This window comes from Chroicocephalus ridibundus, chromosome 2, assembly GCF_963924245.1.
Source record: "Chroicocephalus ridibundus chromosome 2, bChrRid1.1, whole genome shotgun sequence".
Classification (NCBI taxonomy): Eukaryota; Metazoa; Chordata; class Aves; order Charadriiformes; family Laridae; genus Chroicocephalus; species Chroicocephalus ridibundus.
In genome coordinates, this window is record NC_086285.1 from 79,562,942 (window position 1) to 79,586,900 (window position 23,959).

General features: G+C 39.5%; 2 protein-coding genes across 5 annotated transcripts in view; one reads left to right on the forward strand and one right to left on the reverse strand.

Annotated features, from left to right (window-relative positions):
- SERPINB5 (serpin family B member 5) overlaps positions 1–1,429 on the reverse strand; it is a 28,630-nt gene extending 27,201 nt beyond the window's left edge. The window contains exons 1-2 of the mRNA XM_063326037.1: positions 1,297–1,429; positions 90–347 (exon numbers count right to left, since the gene is read on the reverse strand). The gene's annotated coding sequence lies outside the window, so the exon portion shown is untranslated. The remainder of the gene's footprint in view (positions 1–89; positions 348–1,296) is intronic.
- Positions 1,430–1,477: 48 nt separating this feature from the next.
- On the forward strand, positions 1,478–22,498 carry VPS4B (vacuolar protein sorting 4 homolog B). Of its 4 annotated transcripts, none has more exons than XM_063326043.1 (12): positions 1,478–1,667; positions 2,816–2,959; positions 4,813–4,924; positions 6,280–6,430; positions 7,716–7,783; positions 10,719–10,838; positions 11,076–11,232; positions 12,636–12,784; positions 12,959–13,040; positions 14,708–14,927; positions 17,895–18,032; positions 19,841–22,498. In XM_063326043.1, exons 4-12 carry the CDS (start codon positions 6,318–6,320, stop codon positions 19,940–19,942), a joined length of 1,149 nt encoding a protein of 382 aa, XP_063182113.1. In that variant the 5' UTR covers positions 1,478–1,667; positions 2,816–2,959; positions 4,813–4,924; positions 6,280–6,317; the 3' UTR covers positions 19,943–22,498. The 4 variants fall into 4 exon arrangements, with proteins under 4 accessions (XP_063182113.1, XP_063182114.1, XP_063182110.1 ...); XM_063326044.1 differs by having other exon boundaries at positions 2,900–2,959; XM_063326040.1 differs by lacking the exon at positions 2,816–2,959 and having other exon boundaries at positions 19,841–22,493.
- Positions 22,499–23,959: the final 1,461 nt, after the last annotated feature.

The window sequence follows — 23,959 nt, forward strand, 5'->3', positions numbered from 1 at the left end:
GAAGAAACACGGGAGATCGTGTATCTGTGCCACCGAACGTCATAGCAATGTGAGTAACAATGCCCCGGGCAATTAGGAGACAGGCTTACCTGAGGCCAATAGGTACCTATAATAACATCTTCAATATGTTTTATTTTCATTACACTTCGTTGTACACAATCATTATGATATGGATTCTTAGAACATGGTAACACAGGAACCGCAGCAATGGGAAGTGTTAGATACGGTGACTGTACTTGTCCCTCAAACTGAAGTAGTACCCTTGACGTGACACCTCATTAGCTTCTCAGGAATTAATCTTGATGTCATTACTCAGCATTCAGCCAGTCTTTCCTCAGCAAAACTAGCTGCAAAGGCAAATTACAGTAGAAATACTGTATGAGTAAGACTTAAGTAAGGAGTACAAGATTTAGCCTGTCATCTGTAAAGACACATGTGCCTTTTCTGATTTTTTTTTTAATCTTATTCACATTCGCAGAAACCAGTTGTTTTTCCTGGAGTTTCAGAAGCCAGTTCAGTGTGACTGGAGAGGCATTTACTGTTTACACGCCTGTGATGTACTTATTGGTTTAAACCTAGGTCTAAAAGCGAAATATAACATTACAGGTTTGAAAATCATAGGTACAGATGACACAGACAGAAATATTAGTGACAGGAATGTACTTGAGAATACTCTGATTCACTTATCAGAAAGAGAAGGGAAAGAGAGAAGGGAAATTATCCCCAAGGAAGTTAAATTAACAAGTAAATTTACAAGGAAGTAAAACGTAGATAAAAAGTAGACCAAAGGCTATCAAAAAAGTCCAGTGAACTATCTTATTGCAAAACAAACTCACGAAGCGGCACCACAATTATTAAGTCAAACTTGCATTGCGGCTACTACACTTGGACGGGGTTGGGAGAATGGGGTTTGTGAATCTAGTGAAGTTCCCCAGATGTTCCTTTCCAGCCCCAGAGGAATTACAGCAGCATGGGGAAGGACAGGACACCAACTCAGCAGACGTCCATAAACCCGCGCAGCACGCCACCTTCACGAAACTGGTTTGGCCCGTGCTCTGAGTCACATCCTCCCTCACGCCCTGCCGGCATCGCCCGTTACCCGAGTTTTATCGCTCAGCCACGGGTGAGCAACACTTGACTGCCCGCGACTGCGCCGGAGCTCGCGAGGAGCCGGTTTCTGTGAACAAAAGCACCGGGCCCTCACGCCAGGCCGCGCGGCAGACGGTGCCGCTGGGGGCGGCCCTGCAAGAAAATTTCTTAAAGTGAGTGTGAGAGAGGGAAAAAAATTACTCTTACCCCAAACCCTATCAACGACCTTTCAACATATTAGAGGCGCAGTGCAAAAATCTTTGCCAGTAAATAAGAAAAGAAACACATCCGAACGCGCATGCGCAAAGCGCCCCCCACCCCGCGGTGGGGCGGGGCTCAGGGGCGGGGCGCGGCGCGGCGCATGGCACTGACGTCAGATTCCCGGAAGCGGAAGCGGGTCGGTGGGTGTGCGGAAGCGCCTGGCGGAGGTCGCGGTTTCGGTTCTGTGGGTGGCGGCGGCAGCGGCGGGGGGAGCGCGGAGCTCCGCCACCGGCAGCCGCGGGCCCGCGCTCTCTTCTCCCGTCTCCTTCCCCACCCTCCTGCGCTCCGCTATGGCGGGCACCAGCAGCAGCCTGGAGGTAGAGCGACGCCGGTCCTTCTCGGGGCGGGGCGGAGCCGGCAGGCGGCGGCGGTCGGGGGGCCGCGGGTAGGAGGGGACGGAGCTGGGGGTGCCCCCGCCGGCCGTGGGGTGTCGTGAGCCGGGTCTGCGGGCGGGGTCGGAGGAAGCGCAATGGCTTCCTGCTTGGCAGGGCCGGGACAGCGGCGGGAGGGCCGCGGGCTGCCCCTGTGGGCAGGCGCGGGCCGGGTGGCGAGGGGCCTCGGTTCCGGGCTCGGCAGTCACGGAGGCCGCAGGTGAATCCGCCCCCTCGTCGGCCTCACCTGGCGGTGGGCACCGGGTCCCCGGGGAGGGGACGGGGAGCCGGCTGGCCGGCGGTCGCAGGAACGCTGAGGGACGCGGGAGCGGCGGGGCCTGATGTCCGCCGGGGAACCTGCGTTGCCTCGCGTGGTCCGGACACGTCGTTTGGGTTAGGTTTCTTCTAAGAGTAGTGGCTGTAGGAAGTCTTTGCCTGCTCTGTTTTCCTGTTTGTGTTAACCCTCAGTTGGGGCTGTGTAATCGCTTCTGCAGCTAATTGGCAAAACAGATCCAGACGTGATCTGTGTTAAAAATACTCGTTTTCTCTTCAGCTGTTTTGAACCATGATCATTTCTGTAAGCTCATCACAGCCATGTAACGTGTACACTGGCAAGGCCAGGGGAGATATCTTAGGATCTAGAATAAGGAGAACAAGAATGAAACCTGTTTAAGCTGATGTTCTTTCTGAGGGTGCTGTTCGTCAAACTATCCAACTGTAGCCTCATAAATACAGTTTGTGCCTTATGGATAGTTAGAGTTGGTTGTCTATGCCCTGGTTCACACAACTTTATAAAAAATTATTTCCTGTTTGATAGCAGTCCTCTTCATCACAGGAACAGACTAGGATGCCTGTTGAAGTAATGAAGTACTAGATCAGAGAATCTAATACCAAAGTAATAGTCTTATGGGTATTTACAAAAATAGAGTATACTAAAACCAGTCCATACATGATGTAGACTTTTTTCTATTTCAGAGGAGCAGGGTTGCAAAATGTCTGGTTTTCTCACAATTCAGTTTTAGCAGGTGGTCTTTGCCATTTCTTGTTTTGATTTAGTGTCACATGTATGACTGTCTTTGTTGTACTGGATCCAGGAATCATTGGACTGTTCTATGGAATTTAAGTCGCTAAAAGCACGTAAGAATTTTAAGAAGAAACTAACTTCTTTTCTGGGTTAGTTTTTGCTCTTTTGCTGGATTCGAATGGTGCCTAGAGGAGCCTAACAGAGCTAGCACAAGGTGAGCAGCAAGGAGGGGACTGCATATTTGCATGTGGTAAACTGCTTATCAGCTCATAGCTTCTCCAAAAAGGAAAGGCTGAGTTCTGTTTCAAAGAAACAGATGCTTACAGTGTTCCAACACTTGCCACCACAGAGCTGTAGAATCTGCTTTATTGGGTCATTGTTTTTAAATAAATTACTCTTTGATTTCGGGTAGATCTGATGAGATGGTCTTTGCTTCCAAGACAGCAACACAAAGCGGTATGCTGTTTCTTCTTTCATGGCTACTGTTAACTAGCTTTGTTTTGCCTGAAACACATCAGAGCGTCTGGATAGTGGCAAGAGTATCCATACTGGAATGTCTAATGAAAACTCCTTGCTGCAGTTGAAGCTCTCCCTTGCTCCCTGACATTACAATAATCATCCTGAGTGTGCTAACAATGTGTAGGAAAAAGAATTGACCGAATGTGGAAAAGCACGTGTGGGGCTATAGTTTGTGTTAGTTAACTCTGGCTAACCAACTGCTGTCTTTAAACTTACATGAACTTGTCGTTCAAACTGACAGTTTTAATTGTCCTGAAGTGGTATAGGCATTCCAAGGAGCAAAGTGTAATAAAAGGTAATAAGCACTTGAGAGCAAAGGAATAACGGTGACATCAACAAATCCACAGGCCAGTGTATGCTATATGATGGCTTAGATCACAGTTGGTTTTATTTGAAACGAGATCAGCAAACAAAAATCCGTCCGTAACTTCTAGAACTTGGTGCTCGTGATTCGGATATGTTTTCGTCTGGTGTGGGTTTTTCTCCCCTCCTCCTGGAGCAGTAATTAGTGTTTCTCACTTGGATATCAAGAACTAAGGAAGCCGGACAAATAGTCTCCCAGTTTAGGGTTGGAAGAGTGATAGTGTTAGTTGCAGTGCGTTGTAATCATGGACTTCCTGTATTGACTCTGCTATTGACAGGGCTTAGTGATGTCATCAGTCATAGTTCAGAGTGTCTGGGTCTCTGATGAAAAAACTTAGAATGGATTTGCAAATCTTTGCATGATGAATGCAAGAAACTGGTAAGGAAAACTGCATAGACAAACCAGTAGTAGTTTCAGTTTAGTACATGGAAACTTATGCTTGCCACTTTACGCTTTTTTCTGTGCTAGTAAGTTTCAGCAGTTTGTTAATCACCCTTTTTAAAAGGATAGAAATACTCTGTCATTTGGGCTCCCCAGTTCAAGAGGGACAGGGAACTACTGGAGCGAGTCCAGCGTAGGGCAACCAAGATGATTATGGGACTGGAGCACCTCCCTTATGAGGAAAGGCTGAAAGAGCTGGGACTCTTTAGCCTGGAGAAGAGAAGGTTGAGGGGGGACCTGATTAATGTTTACAAGTATCTAAAGGGTGGGTTTAAGGAGGACGGAGCCAGGCTCTTTTCAATGGTTCCCAGCGACAGGACAAGGGGCAATGGGCACAAGCTAGAACATAGGAAGTTCCGTTCAAATACACGGAAAAACTTCTTTACAGTGAGGGTGGCAGAGCACTGGAACAGGCTGCCCAGGGAGGTTGTGGAGTCCCCTTCTCTGGAGATTTTCAAGACCCGCCTGGATGCAGCCCTGAGGGATGTGCTTTAGGCAATCCTGCTCTAGCAGGGGAGTTGGACTAGATGATCTCTAGAGGTCCCTTCCAACTCTGAAGATTCCGTGATTCCATGTACAAAGCACCGCCTAAGACTTGCAATCAATTGCCTTCAACTTTTTAGGGTAAATGTCAAAGAGCAGAAAAACTGGCCATCAAAAACAGCCAGAGCAACAGCTTAAAATGTCTCTTTGATCATGCAAAATGCTGTCACACAGCACTTAATTATTTGCTTGTGTTACAGAAAGCAATAGACCTCGCTAGCAAGGCAGCACAAGAAGATAAAGCAGGAAACTATGAGGAAGCCTTCCGCTTGTACCAACACGCTGTGCAGTATTTTCTCCATGTTGTTAAATGTAAGTGTAATGTATTGGATGATTAAGTAGAGTTTAGTAGTCAAATGGCACAGAGTAATCTCTTAACGATGACATCAGTATTTAAATTTTTACTTTCATCATTAGGTGATACTTGCTAATTGTAGTTTGACTGAGGTCATATATTTTGCAGCTTTGGCCTTTTCTGTGTTGTGTGCTTGCTCCATTCTCCTAAGAAATCAGATTACTTTTTACTTGTGTTTTGTTTTAGGTTTTTTTAAGACAGGGAGGCAGGGGTTTGCTGTCTTTCCTCTGGACTTCGGTAGCAGTGTTTCAGGCTGACCACTGCGCGTGAGGAAATGTGACAATAAGTACAGGGATCCCTGTATTTCTGTTGTGCTGAAAACCACGTGTTACACAAGAGGTCTTTGTTGTATCTGTGGAGCGTTTTTTGCTCCTTAACTCATGCTGCTTGCCATTCTACAACCTCTCTGCTGCCATTTTTCACTCCTTAATGTCTTGCTGTTCATCTTGGCCAACAAAATGTGTGAGATGGATTTGTATGTTGTAATTTTTCTTCAGTTTCCATATTCTCCTAATTATTATTTTATGCCTTTCTTTTTACACTTCTGTGTACCTTTTGGGTCATGTCCAGTGCTTGTATGCAAGGAGTGGGCTTTCTTAATGTAGATACAGCCCTAACTGAAGTGGGTTAGGGTTGCTCACCTGACATCAGCACACTTACGGATTTCCATGATTTGAAAAAAAACACTATTTTCTTAATGGTCACTTAGGATAATTTGTGTTTATCACTTCCTACCCATTTATATCTTGCGGACTTTACCAGAATATCACTTTCTGTGCTTTTAACAGTACTGATGTACTTTTGGAAACTTAATGCATAAAGCTAACATCTTAAATTTTGATTGCTGATTTGAAATACTGTACTATTGACTACGAGAACAGTGTGGCTGTTAAACTACACATAGCTCTTTCAGATGTTTAATGTAATTTTTTTTTCTTTGATGGGAACATCTTTTAAAATTAGCAGGCTATGGAAATAAATAAAGTATGTTTCTAAATAAAAATTGCTCAGCACAAGCATCTTCTTGATGAGCTATTTTAGAAAAGGATTTATTAAGACAACGTATAGCAGCTTGAAAGGCTGACAGAAAAACTTCCAGTGCCCTTGTCCTTAATCTTTTACAGTCAAATTTTAAGCCAAAGTACTGTTCAGTTGTGTATTTGATTTCTGGTAGGTGATATGTTTGGTTATGTAGTGAGCCTTGAGACAGGTATATTGATAAGATATAAAGAAGACAGGGATTTAGTCTTGTTTTCAGATTGATGGCACGTGTTTTGCTGTTAACAAAGCATTGTTTCTCTTCAACTCTTAGATGAAGCACAGAGTGATAAAGCAAAGCAGAGCATTAGAATGAAATGTACAGAATACTTGGACAGAGCAGAAAAGCTGAAAGAATATCTGAAAAAGAGGGAGAAAACTGCACCAAAACCAGTTAAAGAGTCTGGTCCTGCTGATGGAAAAGGGTATGTTTTTTGAGAAGGTAAAGCAAAATACTTCCTGAACTCAGCTTGTTCTGAAGTTCAACTCTTCAAAGATCATTTTAACTAGTGTCTTTTAAATGCTTCAGATGACTACTAATGCTGAAATCAAGTAGGCTAATAAAAGAAAAATAATATGAATTAGCATCACAGGCATTTCTGTTCTTGCTTACTAAATGTGCAAACATTCGCATAGGAAGTCCACTGAAGAACGAAAGCTGTTTCAGATTAACACGTGCTTATCAGATTTAATGGCAATGAGCCCGATGACCCTTAAATTTTTTTCTACATGTAAATACTTACTAACTAGAAAATAAATTCAGACTGGTGATTGCTGTGGCCCGAGTTTTATCTGTCGCACACTTGATAAGAGGTTGCAAAGCTCTACAGAGAGTGATGTTCCGTAAGATGGACTGAATCACTCTAATGCCTTGCTGCTGCCTAGTCTCTCCACTGCTTTCCTTTTATTAGATTTGGTTTTCATTTTGCTTATTGGAGAGCTAAACAAGCAGAGCCACCTGAACAAGCAGAGCCTCTTTTTGCATTTGCTACTGTCTTTATAGGGATAGGAGAGAGGATGGATTCGAGGTGATACCTTCTGGTGGGATTGCCTATTTTAGCAGCCCTGAACAGCTAGAGTTGCTCAGTTGTCTCTTGAAACTTCACCTGATTTTCAGTCTCTTTCATTGTCTACTCATCTCATCAGTTTTATTTTTTGACCTGTGCTGTGTTCTGCTCTTGTATAACAGAAGGCATTGGTAATACCACGGAGGCTACGTGTATTTTCATGACCTCCACTCCAGTTGTTCACTATCTAGTTTCTTTTTTTCCTTTTTTAACTTCCAGTTTGCTTTTGCACTGACAAGACAAGGGTGTAGAGTTTCATAGTACTAGATGGAATTGACCAAGTCCTGTTGCAATTCCAGATAGGGAATAAGTGCCAATGTCTACAAGTAAACCATTTTAGCACTTCTATGTTACTCGATATAAGGGCTTTTGTTTCCTAGAGGCTGGCTTATAGCATGTAGAAGTGTGTTAAGAGGGCTTAGATCCATAAGAGGAAGTTGAAATGGTCAGGAGGTGAATTAGAAAGAATGTGGTGTAGAAAAGCGGGAGTACAATGATGTAAACTTGCAGAGATCGGAAAGCATCTCAAAGTTTCTTTCATTCCTCAGACTGGTGATTTTTCTGCTTTTTGCATTCTGATTTTTATTCTAAGGCAGCAGTCTCTTTTATTGTATTTCAGCATTTTTTCTCATTTCCAAATCAGGAATAACAGTGATGGGGAAGGGGAGTCAGAGGATCCTGAAAAAAAGAAGCTACACAATCAACTTCAAGGTAATTTTGAAGCATTCTTGTCTTTAAATAAGGGTGACTTTAGTCAAGCAAATTCCTATCTTTTTGCCACCTAAATGTCATGGATTAACTTACTGTCTGTAAGTGGCTCAATTACTATTCTTCACTATTCACATACAAAAGCATAGTTTTTATGGAAGTATGGGTTTGTGTGCCATGAAATTATACAGTGACTATGTTGAAATTTATCTCCTGTACCCTGTGCTTCATGTTAAAATTGTACCATTTATCAGGATGATGTTTTCCAAAGGGAGAAGTTGCAAGATCCCCGGTAGCTATCGGCTAAACTGAATCAGTATTTTTACTCTTAAGAGCGTAAGAGTATTGCCTAGAGGCTAAGGTAACAGATGTCATGCAAACACTTAGTGGGAGCAGGATTGTTTTCACAGAAAAGCTTGTGCTCAAGTTTAGGAGTAGAGAACACGTATTCTTGCCTGTTTACAGTAACAGGCAGCATTTTCATATGTGCAGTGATGATGCTGTCCCAGTTGAGTAACATAATAGTTTAGGGTTTTGAACTCAAATGCTGAATACAGTCAGTGACGCAACGTATAGCAGCCACCAGCAGTTTTGTACACAGTAAAAAGGAGGCTTTGTTTGATACTTATTACCTTTAATGGTGAAGAATTGTTTAGAACTTCCCTGACAGAAGCTACTTATAGATGTGAAGAAACTTCAGTGTTCTCCCCCTATTTTTCAGTGTAACAAAGATCAAATGCATTTACCAGATTTCTGCCTGTGTAATTTAAGGAGCTATTGTATCATGTTTGGAAACCATGCTGGGCTTTTTCTACTTGTCTACACATTTATTTAATCCTATGCATAGTTCTGTGAAACAGTTTCCTGTATTTTAGAATGACAGAAAAATGATGGACTCTTATCCTGTCTCTCACTATAATTACTTCATTTCTTTCTACATGAATCTGACCTTTGGTTCTTACTTCAAGAAACAGTTTCTTGCACCTACCACTTCATTGATATTTTCTATAAAATTACAATGTTCTTGCTTATACATTTGACTGCTTGAAAGTCGGAGGTGTGAGATCCTTGGTACCTTTAAACTTAACACAGGAGTCTGTTACTCAGATAATACAAGCTCTGGGCAGCCTTCAAATTACTGATTTTCATTTTGCTTCCAGCAACATCCATAGAAATTTCCTGTATTTAATTTTGCTGCCTTGTTAATCCTAGCTGACTTGGCCTTTATGGAACTCTCCCAAATCTATGGGGATTTATCAAAATTTTAATTACAATAGCAACTTGGCTTATTGTGGGAGAAGTGACCAGTAACACTCAGACCAGATAGTAGTTGTGGGTCTATTGTCATTTACTCCTGTTTAGAATTTTAAAGGCCTTTTGCACTCTATTGCTTAATCTTCCGGCTATTAATTTACACCTACAAAATTAGGAAGCCTGTGATTCCAGTTCCATTTGTGTCAGGTAATCTCTTACAGTGCTCTAATTTACAGTGCAGTAATTTCAGTTACCATGGTATGTCTGCTGCAGATAACTCTGATATTTCAACTTTGAAATAATCTCCTGTACCTATCTGAACTGTTACCTGTTCTGCTAATTATTTTAGTGATGGAGCCCATAGTCCTGTTTACTTTAAGAAAAATTGAGATGTACTCAACCTAGCAAAATAATTTAATGCATTGGAAGTGTGTGGTTGGATTAATTCCAATATATAGATTGCAAGCTAAGACAGGTTGCAATCAACTTTCTCTATAACATTTTTAACATCTTCAATATGATGTTGCTTTTGGACTCTAAATTCCAAATTGTTAACAATTACGGTTGTTAACAGAAATTGTTTGTTTTCAATCTGATGGAAAAGGAAAGCAGCACAAGAAAAAGTCGCAAAGGAGGTACTTAAAAAGTAAGCAAGTGTTATTTGCTTTATTCATTAGCCAGTTAGTAGCAGTGAGTTTTCAACCCTGTAGAAGAAAAAAAGCCTTCAATTACTTCACAGAACTCTGAAGGCATAAGGTGAAAGTGTCAAGAAAACAGCTGGTGAAAGCCAATTGTGAAATTATAGAAAGCCCCTTGTAGAGAAATAGAGCAACTGAAACTTTCAGTGTGTCTGAGTTCTTAAATAAGCATTGGATTGGTTGGCATTTGTTCATCTGAGAAAATTTCCCGTAACTTTTGGATTTGCCTTGGCTAGGATTACGAGATCTAATATTCCATTACTAGCTCAGATCCAAGTTGTCCAATCTAAAAGTAGTCTAGACAAAATAATTTTTAGCATGTCAGACTACCCAGTCTGAAGAGAAGGCTAAATTACAGCTCAGTTGGCTAAAATCAAGCTGAACTTGTTGATTGAGCAAGGTGAGACTTGGTGATAAACTTCTGGAGACAGAAGATACTTCTGCAGCGAAGCAGGCTTCATATAACCTTTCTGATGGCTTCAGCCCTAGCTCTCAAAGCTCTTTACCATTACATGGTCCAGTTGTTTGCTGCACACATGGAGGTGGCCAACAAGTTACTTCATCTGCTGGAGAATCTTGTAAATCCTGGGCTAGTGCAGCTACATTCAGATTTTTCAGGCCGTACGTACAGTGGTGGTTTAGTGAAGAGATGGTGCCTGGGTACCTATTACCACTGCTCTGTGACTACTAAACACACATATGCTGGTCAGTTGTGGACGAGCTTTGACCATTGCAGGACTTCTACTAACTCTCGAGTATACTGGTTATTGATGGTTTATTGTGGTAACCAATGTGACAGATTTCTGTAGAAATAGCATCTGTTTGACTAACAGTATTCAGTGTTTATATCTATTTTAAAATGCCTTATTTTATTCAGTTTGGACATGGGCATAGATTTATTAATTTATTTTTTTTTCCCAAAACAGAAATTACTGAATCTGTGAAAAAATATGTGCATCACTAATTTATACAATATTTTCTTATAGGAGCAATTGTTATGGAGCGACCAAATGTAAAATGGAGTGATGTCGCTGGCCTTGAAGGTGCCAAAGAAGCACTTAAAGAAGCTGTGATCTTGCCCATTAAATTTCCACACCTGTTTACAGGTCAGTATTACAGTGTTTATTTGTTATTGTCAGTCAGGACTGGCGCTGAGGCCTGAGAAGAGTGGAATGCTGATGTGTCAGACTCAAGCTGAGCTGTTAGCAGAGAGATTGTGATCCACGGACAGAAGTTTCATGGGGAGATGTGGAAAACCTCTGAATAAATTTGAGAGGCTTCATCAGAAAAATAAGTTCAGTCTTTCTAGAGTATATTGAAGACTGCTGGTTTCTCTTTTGCAGGAAAAAGAACACCCTGGAGAGGGATTCTTCTGTTTGGACCACCAGGAACAGGAAAGTCTTACTTAGCAAAAGCTGTGGCGACAGAAGCAAACAACTCTACCTTCTTCTCAGTATCTTCCTCTGACCTTGTCTCAAAATGGTTAGGAGAAAGTGAAAAGTAAGTTGGAGTTGCCGTGGTCCAGGAAAACATTGGCAAGAAGAAATTAATACAGAGCTAGATAAGTTGCTGTAAAGAAATTGAATTTGAGGGAAGGGTCATGTCTTTTTAAAAACAAACTTCAGGTGTTTCTATGCTTCATGCTGCGGTTCCGTGTAAAGATACCATCACATCCTGTGGTTTGTGCTGCTGTAGCCGGACCTCTCTTCTGTGATCAAGGTAGTTTTTAAAACTAGCTCAGAAAGGTTTTGGGAGCACCAGGGAGCTTATTCCCCTTCTGAACTCAGCTGTGATTGCACACTACATTAGTCCGAAGTGTTAGGATACTCTGCCTCTTGGCATCTCTCCGCTCATTTGTCCCAGCAGCTGTGCTGTTAACTTATGGCATTTCTGTGTCCATATGGAGGTGTTTTTTTCTTTATACTGTTTTCAAACAAAATCTGGAACACAAAAGAAACTTGCAAAAATAGGTTGAAGGAGAGGAACAACCATGAAAGAAAATTTCATGGATGTCCATACTAATCCCTCATTTGTTACTATATGGTATGTGAAGACGACCAGGAAGCCTGAACTGACAGATCAGCTGCAGGAAGTGCAGGAATTTGTCCATCTAGGCTTCCAGTGAGGATTTCCTGAATTAGGAGAAAGCTCTGGGTTTGTACAGAAAGGACTTTCACATGATGATGAGAATACTTGTCAAAACCATGCTTTAATAGTTTGAAGTGTGGGACAACTGAGCGACACTATTTACAGTCGATAGGATGAGGAAGAAAGGCCATTAGATAAAGTTTGAGAACTGGGCTTTTTTTCCCCAAAAGCTGGAAACCTTAAGCTGCTTTTCATCTGTTGCAAAAGGAATACAGAACTGGAGTCCAGCTTGGCATTTTTTCTGTTTGACCTCTTTTGAGACTGTTGCCTGAGATTTAGTGCTGGTAATGTGAAGAATTTCCCAGCACATTCCTATTTATTTTCCTTTTTAATTTAGTAAAATATGTTAATAAAATATGGCTAGGTGTCGTTGGTTGGTTGGGTTTTTTTGCAAACCAACATTTCTTGTTGTATAAAAGCCGTTTAGTAAAGTAAACATACATGTCATTTCTTACAACATCTCTAGAGTTAATCTGATTAGGTTAAAAATATTAAATAAGAGAAAGCCATGTTCTTTTGAATCTGTCTAGAGTGGTGGCTTTTTCTTGCAAAACCATGCCTGGAGTACTCTAAAATGTTTTACGTCCCTTTATGGTGTGCTGTCTCACTCAGTATAATGCAGAGTCTTGAAGCTGGAATAGATTTATGTTAATACTTTTTTTTTAGCTTTCTCTAAAGGAAGTTTATATAATCTTAAATTATGTGTTTTTACTGGTGTAATCATTAAGATAACTGAGGCTGTTTCTTTTTTTAAGATTAGTGAAAAGCTTGTTCCAGCTTGCCAGAGAAAACAAACCTTCTATTATCTTCATTGATGAGATAGATTCCCTCTGCGGGTCAAGAAGCGAAAATGAAAGTGAGTCTGCTAGACGGATAAAAACAGAATTTCTCGTCCAGATGCAAGGTAAGTTTACTTGATTTTCAGAATAAGTCAAAGGAATTAAGATAGGTATTTTAAGCATAGCTTGCATGAGAACACTAAAAAGATCTACAGTTCCACCCTGTTAAATTTTGACAACGCTTTAAAACAGTCTCTGTTTATCATCTAAATGGTGAAATGATTTCTGCCTTGATATAGGGGTTGGTGTTGACAATGAAGGAATCTTGGTCTTAGGAGCAACAAACATACCCTGGGTTTTGGATTCTGCTATCAGGAGAAGGTATGATGGCATTTTTTTTTTTTATAGTATGAAATTTGCAACTGTTGTGAGGGTTCAGTCTGAGACTACTTGAGGTGGTAATCCAGCTCACCTTTGCAGACATGGCTAATGTTCTACAACTCAATTCCATGAGATGGACTGAGCCAAACTAATAGCCCCTTGTCCCTTTAAAGAGGTAGGTTGTTCCCTCTTATATTGTAGTGTATTTGATCTCTTTGTTAGCTGGTTGAGCTTGAGCATGGAGAAGACTATTCTGTTTCCTTGTTGGTTGGTTTTCTGCTGGGCTTGGGGGACAAGTTACAAAATATGCACCTCAGAAGGGCAAGAGCAGATAGAGCTTTCCTTTTCAGCTGTTAACAAACTGTTGAATAGCTTGAGTTATTTCCTGGAAACGTAGCCTTATGTTACACAGAAACACTGTGTTTTTCTACTGGTCAGCCGTAATTTGTGATCTTTCAGTGCATGCTTTAACTGCTGTTTTGTAGCTAAAGGGCTTCCGTACCTGTATCTGATTAGCTGGATCTTTTTTGTGACTGTCACTGACTTTTGTTTATATACTTCATTCAAGCTGGCCGTACCTTGATTGGGGGTTGGACTAGGTGACCTCCAGAGGTCACTTCCAACCTGTATGACTATAGTTTCGTGTGAGACAAGAAAGACGGAGAAATGTTTGGGTTTTTTTAACCAAGGTCTGTAGTGACAGGACAAGGGGCAAAAGAGGGTAGATTTAAATTGGACGTAAGGAAGAAATTTTCTATAATGAGGGTGGTGAGACACTGGAAGAGGTTGCCCAGAGAAGTTGTGGATACCCCATCCCTGGAAGTGTTCAAGGCCAGGCTGGATGGGGCTTTGAGCAGCCTGGTCTAGTGGGAGGTGTCCCTGCCCATGGCAGGGGGGTTGGACTAGATGATCTTTAAAGGTCCCTCCCAGCCCCAAACCATTCTCTCATTCTCTGCAGTGTGAGAGGAGCTGTCTAACTCTTTTCCAAAAGACTTAAAGGAACTTGTACAACAATGGCAGTAATCAAATTCATTTTTCATGGATTTGGCACACTTTGTCATGTATATCAAAATAATTGTGTTCTACAGAATTTGGAGTCGCTCTTATTTTGTTGGTGGAAAGTAATCCCCACTGTGAGAACAGATGCTGCTTCAAAGGAAGAACTGCAGTTATCAGCATTTTCTACTGACAACTGTATTGAGAATATGACTTCACATTTGCTTCTAACTATGCAATTTTCTTTAATTTAGTTGGAAACCGTAGAAAGTGGTTGTGTCAGCTTGTTATCAAACAGTTCTTTCTTTGGGTGTGGAAATTGTTGAAATATACTTCAGCACTTCAAGAGTTTTTCCCCTCAATTTTTTCTTTGAAAACACGAACTCTGCTGGAGAGAATCTGGAAAAACTTCAGTCTGGAGGAAAGATCTTTGTCATGAAAAAAGTAGTTATTATATTCTGGATGTTATGCTAGCTATAGTATTATTTATGAGAACAGGTTGTTGAATATTTGCCTTAGATTTTTTTTTTCAAAGGTTTATAATACTGAAACTGCTTCTTTCTAATATTGTTAGGAACAAACTATATATTTATTTGCATAAGCTTCTTTCTACTGTGCACCTGCATGAGCTAGCATCTGTGGAACACTTTGTTTTTTCTTTTTTAAACCAGATTTGAGAAGCGTATTTATATTCCTTTACCTGAAGACCATGCCAGGGCTACAATGTTCAGACTTCACCTTGACTCCATTCCAAATCTCCTAAAGGAATCAGATTATCGAGAGCTTGGAAAGAAAACGGATGGCTATTCTGGTGCAGATATAAGCATCATTGTACGTGATGCACTGATGCAGCCTGTTAGAAAAGTGCAATCAGCTACTCACTTTAAAAAAGTAAGTAGGAATCAAAAAATTTTAAAGTTATTTAATCTCTGAGAACTATCTTAATTTGAAAATTCCTTGCAAGTAAACTGAATTTGGTTTTGGGTAATACTGGATGCTTATGAATGTCCTTTTTATCAACCAGGGGAGAACCTGAGTATTCCTCCTCTTTTTTTTTTTTTTCTTTTTTTTCCTCTTCCCGCAGTCTTACCATCAGTCTGGTGGAGCTGGTTTCTGGGTATTCATGCTGTATAATCCAAACTCTGATGACTCTTCATGTCTCTAGGTAGTGTTAAAAGCTTTCAGTTTGAAGTTTGACTTAAATGGGAATGTTACAGAGGTGCTCTTTTTCTGTATCAAGTTATGTGGTTCTTCACGTTTTTTCTAGCATGTTTAAATAAATGTGTCCCCCTCATCCACATGGGAACAGATGGATTATAATTGTGCACATTCTGCTTATTTGGCATATTTTTTGAACTGAAAAATTAAGGTTCTTGTTCTGGTAAAAACACTGAATCAATGTTACTTGCGAAAGTAGTAAAGATGCAAGATAACTGAGCAAGCTCTGTGCTTCATTGTTTGGGCAGCATGTAGCATCCTGTGGATGTTGCTGTAATGTGAAAACTAGTTTTACACTTATTTAGGTGCACTCGAAAGAGACTATTTAAATTATATTGTTTGGCTTATCTTGCGGTTACCTCTACATACCATGTACTGATTTAAGAAAAACTTCTTCTGAACGTTTGGATCTCAGAAACTTTATCTGACAAAGAACCAACTAGACTTCTTTAGCACCAATCTAAATCCATTAAATCTGGATTTAATCATTTAAATCATTAAATTTTTTCCCCCAGAGAATTTGCATATATGAGTCTTGTTCAATCAAATTAATTGTTCTCTGTAAGTTATTAAGCTCTTCAATGGAGAAAAAAAAAGTATGATAATGTTATCAATAGTTATAAACAGAGTTCCAAATACATATAACATGTGTATTGGTTAAATAAAATTACATTTTTTGTGTTATTTTTTTAGAGTAGACCCAGACTAAAAGTATTTTTTGCTTACATTTTTACTGCAAACTTTGAATTTGTGGATCTTGAGTGAAGGTGGGTCAAGATATTCTGCAGAGTTTTTGCTGCTGTAAAGGGAAGCTTTCATTTGTTGCTCCTTAAAAGAGGTGGTGTGGGATTAGATAAGGTAGGAAAAATGTTAGATCCTAAACTGCCAAGAGATACGTACCATGTAACTTGTGCTGGCCGCAGTTTCTTTGTCATCTCAGTTAGAATTACAATTTTTTTACTAGTAACTCAGCCTGACATAGAAGGATTAAGGGCCCGAAACTGAACAGCCACAGTTTATTTTGAATCGAAGACAGGCTCTTCTTTTCCATGTAGTTTATTCCAAGGAACACATTCAGCTTAAGATTCAAAGAGAGAGGAACACTTAAATCCAACGTGGTCCAGAATATGAGAGGATTATGTAAGTTTCCAGAGTCTGCACTGAGGAAACCTTGGTCATGGCAGGGGGAAAAACCAAACAACATTTTAAAGGGTTTTTGAGGAGCTTTTCCCAGTTTAAAAACAAAACAAGGATTTTGAAGCACTGATATGATAAATTTCTTCTGAGGGCAACTCATTAGTAACACTGATGTAAACTGTCTTTAAAAATAAGCAGCTGTTTTGATATATCAAGGATTTTCTAGATGCTTCCTTCCCTTAAGCAGTGATGCCTGAAGTATTTATCCATTGTTGACTTTAAGTGACAATGACATTTCTGGCTAAAGGGCTGTACCTTTTAGCCTTTTGTTCAAATTTGGAAGAATCTGAGGCATGTCTCAGACTACCGTGGAGCAGTGAAATATCCTTGGTTGTCAGAGTTTGCGGAGCAACCCATAAGGAATTCTTACCTCCTTTTCCCCTAAAAAAAGGAAGGAAAAAAACCCACAACGACAGTATTTGAGGGCTCTGACATAAACCAATTTGATTCCACTTATGTTGTTAGTACTTTAACTGGATGTAATTTCCTATTTTTATAAACAAAGTTTTAGTTTTGTTAATTGCGTGCATCACAACAGATGACTTGCCCCAGTTAAACAGGGCTTTCCTCAATTATTACTAGTTCATTGCAAACCATTCCTTGCTCTGTGTGATAATACAGGTTTGTCAGAGTGCATTTTGAATATTACAATCTGTGCTCTCCAGCATCGTGCTTTAAATGCAATTTGAAATAGCAAATCCAGTTCTCTGCTGTTAAAAACAGCCAGTGTGTTGTCTTTCAGTCTTTGCATATGTTTTGAGTTCCTGTGGATGTGTGACGCTTCACGTAGCAATGAAGGAAAATAAAACTGTGGGTCCCAGATAACGTGTTGCAGAAAGGGAACAGATACCTGGTGCAGCTTTGTTTTGGGTCTGTCCATGTGGCTGGGGAAAAAAAAAGGACAGTTTCTGTTCTGCCACTAGATGGCCCCGTTCTCTATCGAGTGCTGCTGAGGTGGTGTCTGAAAAGGAGCTCAGAACTTTGTAGTTCACTATGTCAAAGGTTGAAAAGCCATCTCGGGCTTCCTGACTTGAGGGGCACTCAAGGATAATTACTGAGAACTTTTTAGTAAGCTGTTAACCAGTGATGAATGAACTCACAAACTGATGAGGGACTAGGAAGGGTCGTCTTCTCCAACTAGATTTCCTGGCATGTTAGTTTTCCACAGAAATCCTCAGCCTTAGGAGGAAGCACCTCCTAAGTGCTTCGTAGTCACATTGACAGGTCAAGTCACATTGACCTGATGTGAATTTAAGTATCCGGCTACAGGTGCATGTTTTCAAAGTGAGGGATGCCAGTACATTTATACAACTTCTCTTTCACAGGACATGTTTTCCCAATGCATAAAATCAAGGAATGTTTTTGCTCTAAAGATGCTGTGCAGGTTCTGGGTTTTGTCTTTAAAATTATAACTCCTATAAACTGCATATTTCTTATTTTTAGGTAAAAGGACCATCAGTGTCTAATCCAAATACGATGGTAGATTTGTTCACCCCTTGCTCTCCAGGTGATCCTGAAGCCATAGAAATGACATGGATGGAGGTTCCAGGTGATAAATTACTGGAGCCTAAAGTTTCCATGGTAGGTATCCTTTTGTAGAGTTTCTTTCTTGCTTTGCAGAACTCTGAAAAGCCTACGGTAAAGACTCTTTTTCAAATGGTTGTGCAAGGCGATGGCATAAGTTGTTTTCAGAAGTGCTGGACGTACCAGATAGCATTTAAATTCGCAACATACAGCACTACAGTACGACATGCTTGTGAAAAAGCCAGCTCTATCCCTGATAAGCATGCAGCTGCTGTCTTTCATCCGTAGACAGCACCTGGCTCTGCCACTGTTCTTTCACTCGTCTTTTATTCATTTAAAACCCTTGGGATCCCTCCCTATGATATGCTTCCTTCCCATCACTATTGATTAATATTGATACTAGGAAATGGAAAATTATATTCAGTGTCAATTGGGAATTGATGTGCTGTAGGTAAATATTTCCCATGAGAGAAAAACAAGCATAAACACTAGAACGTAAAAAGATTGTGGGTGTAATGGTAGTTTTGGTTAAATTTCATCATGGGTGATACAGCTCTTTCATCAGTCTTTTTTTGTGCATGTTAAAAAAACTTGCTTTAGTCCAGGGAATAAAATACGTCATTTTAAGACAAATTTGAATTTTAGTTCACTGCTTAAAAAAAATAATTGCTGGACACTTATTCTGTATTTTTCCGCAAGAGCAACAAAAGAAGATTCTGAATTTAAGTACAACATTTGAGGGAAAGACTTGACAGCAGCACAGATTTGTTATCATTTCTTGTGTGCAAACAGTCCTGTAATGAATGAAAGAAATCGGTGTATTTCATGGGGATCACAAGCCTCTGAAACAGTAGGGACTGCTTTATAAATATAACCATCACTATATTTCAGAAAAGAATTTTCTGTGCATGTATTTTGCATACTGAGGAAGCACAAAAGGATGTATGCAGGTGCAGGCCTGTCCTAAAACTTCTGGATTCTTTCAGTCTTTCATGGAATTAAACATAACAATTCCGTGTGTACTCCTAATGGTTCCTGGGCTCTGATGCACTATAGTTGCATAGGCAGTTGTTTCGGTGTCCAAAATCAGTTCTTGTCCTTAAAAAGATCAGGCTGTAATTCTTTCTAAGCGGGGTATCTCTAGTCTGATGAGACAAATCCCAAGTCTAGAAAGTCATGATATTAACCTTTGCTTTTACCCATAATTTTCTAGTAATATGAGGTGTTAGGCATCTGCTTTTTTAAGTTGCTTTTGGCAAGGACTTGATTCGTTTTCTAGACCCTTTTTTATTCATAGGGTGTTTTAACTACTACTTTCAACTTCACAGACCAGTGATTTTTCTGAACTCCATTTTCTAGTATCTAAATATTTAACTAGGAAATTGACTGAATCGAAGAGACAGAAATTACTGGTCATGAACAGTAAAACTTTGGTAGAGATGAATCAGAAACTACTGTTCTGTACTGTTGGACTATGAAGAGTACATGGGAACATCAGATTATTTTCCACTTTAAACTGCTGTAGTTAGAGATGGGTTGAAAATAGTAACTGACAAAAAAAAAAAAAGTTCAGTTATTTTCAGTGAAAAGAGATGAATAAAACTTGAATGGATGAGTGGCTTAAACCTAAACCTGAGGTTGTGGTTTCGTTATTAGAAAACTCAGAGTTGTCTGTGTTCACCGGGTTAAAATGCTGCCTCTGTGCATACGTAGTTTAGTCTTACTTCAAGTTTTATGTAAATAGGAGCTCCTATGGTCATCTTGTTTTAATGAGCTTTTTAATGAATATTTGTCTTGGCAACAGGATTGTTAGCAGCGGTACTATACTTGTTTCTGAAAATGCTTGTTTTTGTATTTTCTGACAGGACGATATGCTCAGGTCGCTAGCTAGCACAAAACCAACAGTTAATGAACAGGACCTGGAGAAATTAAAGAAGTTTACAGAAGACTTTGGTCAGGAAGGCTAAACCAAAGATACATGTGGAGCATTAGAACTTTTTTTGCTTTCTTAAGTGTTCTTGTGTCTTTACTGATGGCACTTCAAATAAATGCCAATAAAATCACTCATTTCTTTGCAGAAGGAATAGAAGATACCTTCACAAAGACCCTTAAGGTTTTGTATTGTATTGTTTTCCTCAGATATCTATTAAATATCTTCTATTGAAAAATAATATGAAAATACAATTTTAGGGTGAGACAGCCAAGTGATGCGGTAACGTCTATTAAATACTAGAAAACCTTAAATTATTAGTTCAATTTTAGGTATTACATTAGACCTGGGTACAAGTGAGTTTTAAACTCCCAGTAGGCTCAAAAACCCCTTTTTGAGGGGTGGAAGAGAACATATTTTTCGGGTGTTTTCAGTATCAGTCAGTCAGCCTACATATTAATTGCTCTGGTTTTATTTAGAAAAATGCAACAAAACTTGCTAATCAAGCATACTGCAAGTGTGGGTTCGCTATTAAAGTAAGAAATAAAACACTGTGAGGATAAGACTACATGGGCCAGTACTTTGTTTAAATACTGATGGAACTGGTATTTGGCTTTTTGTGCTTTGCTGTGTTAAAATTTTGCCTTAAACAGCAAGCTTTTCTTTCTAACTCTTTACTAGCTGATACACACTGCCACTATGCAATTTAGCAAAAGTTTGTTGAATGCAAGTATCTTGGAAGGCACTTTGCTGGCTGTTCTTGGTTTGTTTTGGTGTTTTGTTTTTGTTGGTTTATTTCTTAAATCTGGATTTACTTTCTGCAGGAGGTCGACTAAAATTAGAAAAAAGCATTAGTAATACCCTGTAAGATTCCACATCTCAGGCTGGCAACGTATAGGTAGTCTTTGGAGAATGTGTGGGAGGTATTTTGGGAAATAGCATACTTTCACACGTGTAACAGATGTCTTAGCCACAAATTTTCCAGTGATAAATTAACTCAGAACCCTACTGATAACTATTGCATATAGGTCACATCAATTTAGTGCTTAAACTTTGAGAGAAGGCTGGCACTTTAGTACAGAGGTAGCACTTCCATTGGCCTTTTTCTGAAGAGCTACAAACTGAGATGTGCCTGAATGTAACTTAGAACACTACAGTGTCAGCATTGAGTTTGTGCCTTGTAAGTTTGCACTGGCTGTAGATACGAAACATCATTAGGATACCTAGAATACTCCGTGTTCCATTAGCATTGTACAACTCTATCCTGCATATGCTTTGTTTAACCTGCATTAAAAGAAATTTGCACATTTTGTGTGTGTATGTTATATGTACATATACACATGTATGATCATCTTCTGATGGGGTTTTGTTTTCCTTTATGTACATATTTTGTGTACTTTATAAATCGTAGGACGGGTGAAATTTGCTGTACTTAAATGAAGTAAAATGTTATAGTACAACATCAGCTATGTTCTTTTGAGTATTTCTTCAATGTTATATTCAAGTATTTACTGCTTGATTTTTATTTTTATTTTTAGACTTTGGTTTGTGTTTAACAGTTAAACAAAATACGTAGTTAAAATATCTTTGATCTGCAAGGTGCTGAGCTTTTGTTTACTAACATGATGAAACAGTCTTTCCAAAATCATTCAGTTACACATAGTTTTTACTTTTGTCTTTTGTTGGAACGTGTAAATGTGAATCAGTGGATTACAAATCTTTTTGTGGACCTTTGTGGGGCCAGGCAGGAATTCCAGCGTAGGTGCAGGCAGCTATGGTTAGTAAACTTAATCCTCATTGCAACAGGATTGTTTTTTTTGCAGTTGCCTCTTGTGAACACTTCAGAAGTGAGCCACGTACTGGCAGGGCTCTCACTCAGAGGTTTGAAGCTACTATCCGAAGTACTTGTCTCTCTTTTAAAATGAGAGTCCTCACTGCAATCTTAAAATTCTCAGGAACTTTTTTTTTCTCTTTGTGGTAGGATGATTTGTCCATAAGCTTAACTGTGTAATCTCTTATCTTTAATGTAGAAGAAAAGTATACTGTATGTTTTTAAATTTACATCTTGCTGCTTGCTCAGTTGTGGGATCACATTTGTTACAGAAGCATTAATGTTTGATGTTTAAAGTTGTATTTAGAAATATATTTCAAATAAACATGGCTGCTTAGAATTGCAGCTACAAGGACAACTTTTTGGTTTGCTGTCTTTGTAAAATGGGAATAGATTAATATATATCACAGAGCTTCCTAGCTAAGTTATCCCAAAATGGATGATAGCCAAAGGGGGGTGGAGTTGGGGAAGCCACAAAAACACTTTTTAGTTTGCAGTGTTAATCTGAAAAAAAAGCTAAAGAATTTATGAAAGGTTATATTTGCTTTATATAATCAAAACTTCTGTAAATACTGGATAAATTAGTTGTACATTTTTTATAAGGTCTGATGTATGACTCATCTTTGGCTAGCTAGTTTACAGTTGTTTTTTTTCCTAACTGCTGGTGTTACTGCTTACTCTGACTGCAATATGAAAAAATGTCATTTTCCTTCCTGTGGGTAAAATAGCTTTTCAATTAAATCAGTTGTATATGTGCTTGTTGTGTTCTTCACAGATGGTTTCTTCACGTTGACATTAAACTTTGGATTTCCTGTCACTTGTGGTATACATCTCAATGCATATACTCATAGGGTTAGAAAAGCTCAGTAAATTACCTTGTTATATTTTTTTTTTCCCATGTTGCCTGACTGACCTCAAATTCCAGAGTCTTGTTTCTTCCCCAGTTTACCTGTTGGCTTTGTTATGTCATTCTCAGCACAAGAAAAACGTACAAATCTCCTTTAAGGTTTTTGTTTGATTGGTTTTGTTTTTCAAATTATCTGCTGGTCTTCCAACATGCTTTTGTTTTAATTAGTGGAGCAGAACACATGTAGCTGAGGCAGAGACTCTGGAATCGGCTTTTGTTCATGCTCCTGTCTGTCAGGGGTGTCTGATCATAGTTTGCTCGTTTTGTCAGCTGAAGCAAAGAATGTTCTCTGGTCAGGCATTTTGATCTACTTTTTGTGTTTATTTAGCCTTCTTCCTAATAAGAATATATTTGGATTTTTTTTTCATGTTATTTCTGAGGATTATCTTGACAGGAAGCTTTCTAATAGTTCTGAATTTGTTGAAATATGCAGGTACATCTTCATTTTGCTGTTTACTCTTTCCTTCCTCCAGAATGACAAGCTTGTTTCATGATTGGCTTCCATACGTGTTTTTGGTCTTAACCAGATTCATCCTAGTAATCATGGTTGATTTAAAGCCGTTCCCATAACTTACGTAAACCATTGCAAGAACCTGGAGGACTGTTTGTTTCCTACTGTGCTGCTTTTCCAACAGATACTTAATTCTTATCAAAGCATTGTTCCTTTTATTCTCGAGCAGGAGGGAGCTTTTGTTGTAGCTGTTGTGGCATAGCTCCAGTGCTTCCCCCTTCAATTTTTTCCTTAGTTTTTTATTAACAATATTTTAATTAGTGATTTTATTCCACAAATCCTCTGTCGTCATAATTAGCTGGGTAAAAACTCTTAATTGTTCATCACCCTGTGTTTTGGCATTTGTGTACTGACAGCCCAGGTATCAGATAAGCTTGTCCTGTTATTTGTCTTTTGGTCCCTCTGACCTAATTACAATTCTTCCTCTCCCTCCCTACCCCTACATACACACACGCGCACACACGCCCTTCTGATGGCAGCTTTTTGGACTAGGTCACTGTTTTGTGCCATTTTTTGTTTACTCGCTTTCACATCCTTTCTCCTACCTGAGAGGCTCCAACTTGATGAATGAAGGCTCCAAGGATACTTCTTCCCTTCATCACCTCAACTCAGTGTTTGGGGATGCCAGAGTCCATCTGTCTGTACCATCTGTGCGTGGTACCTGCCACGTGTACAATCTGCGAGTCTTTTGCTGAAATACTTGACATTTTTGGGCTTGCTTATTTGGACTTCTCAACCATTAGTCACGAAAACAAAATACGGTGTCCTGTCTGCATCATAGCAGGAGATAAGTTCTCTTCTACAA

Excerpts from the sequence above, each read along its gene's own strand:
- VPS4B (XM_063326040.1), top strand. The coding sequence starts at position 1,641 with ATGGCGGGCACCAGCAGCAGCCTGGAG. Across the intron at positions 7,784-10,718 it reads GCTACACAATCAACTTCAAG|GAGCAATTGTTATGGAGCGA; the intron begins GTAATTTTGAAG and ends ATTTTCTTATAG. Across the intron at positions 10,839-11,075 it reads ATTTCCACACCTGTTTACAG|GAAAAAGAACACCCTGGAGA; the intron begins GTCAGTATTACA and ends TCTCTTTTGCAG.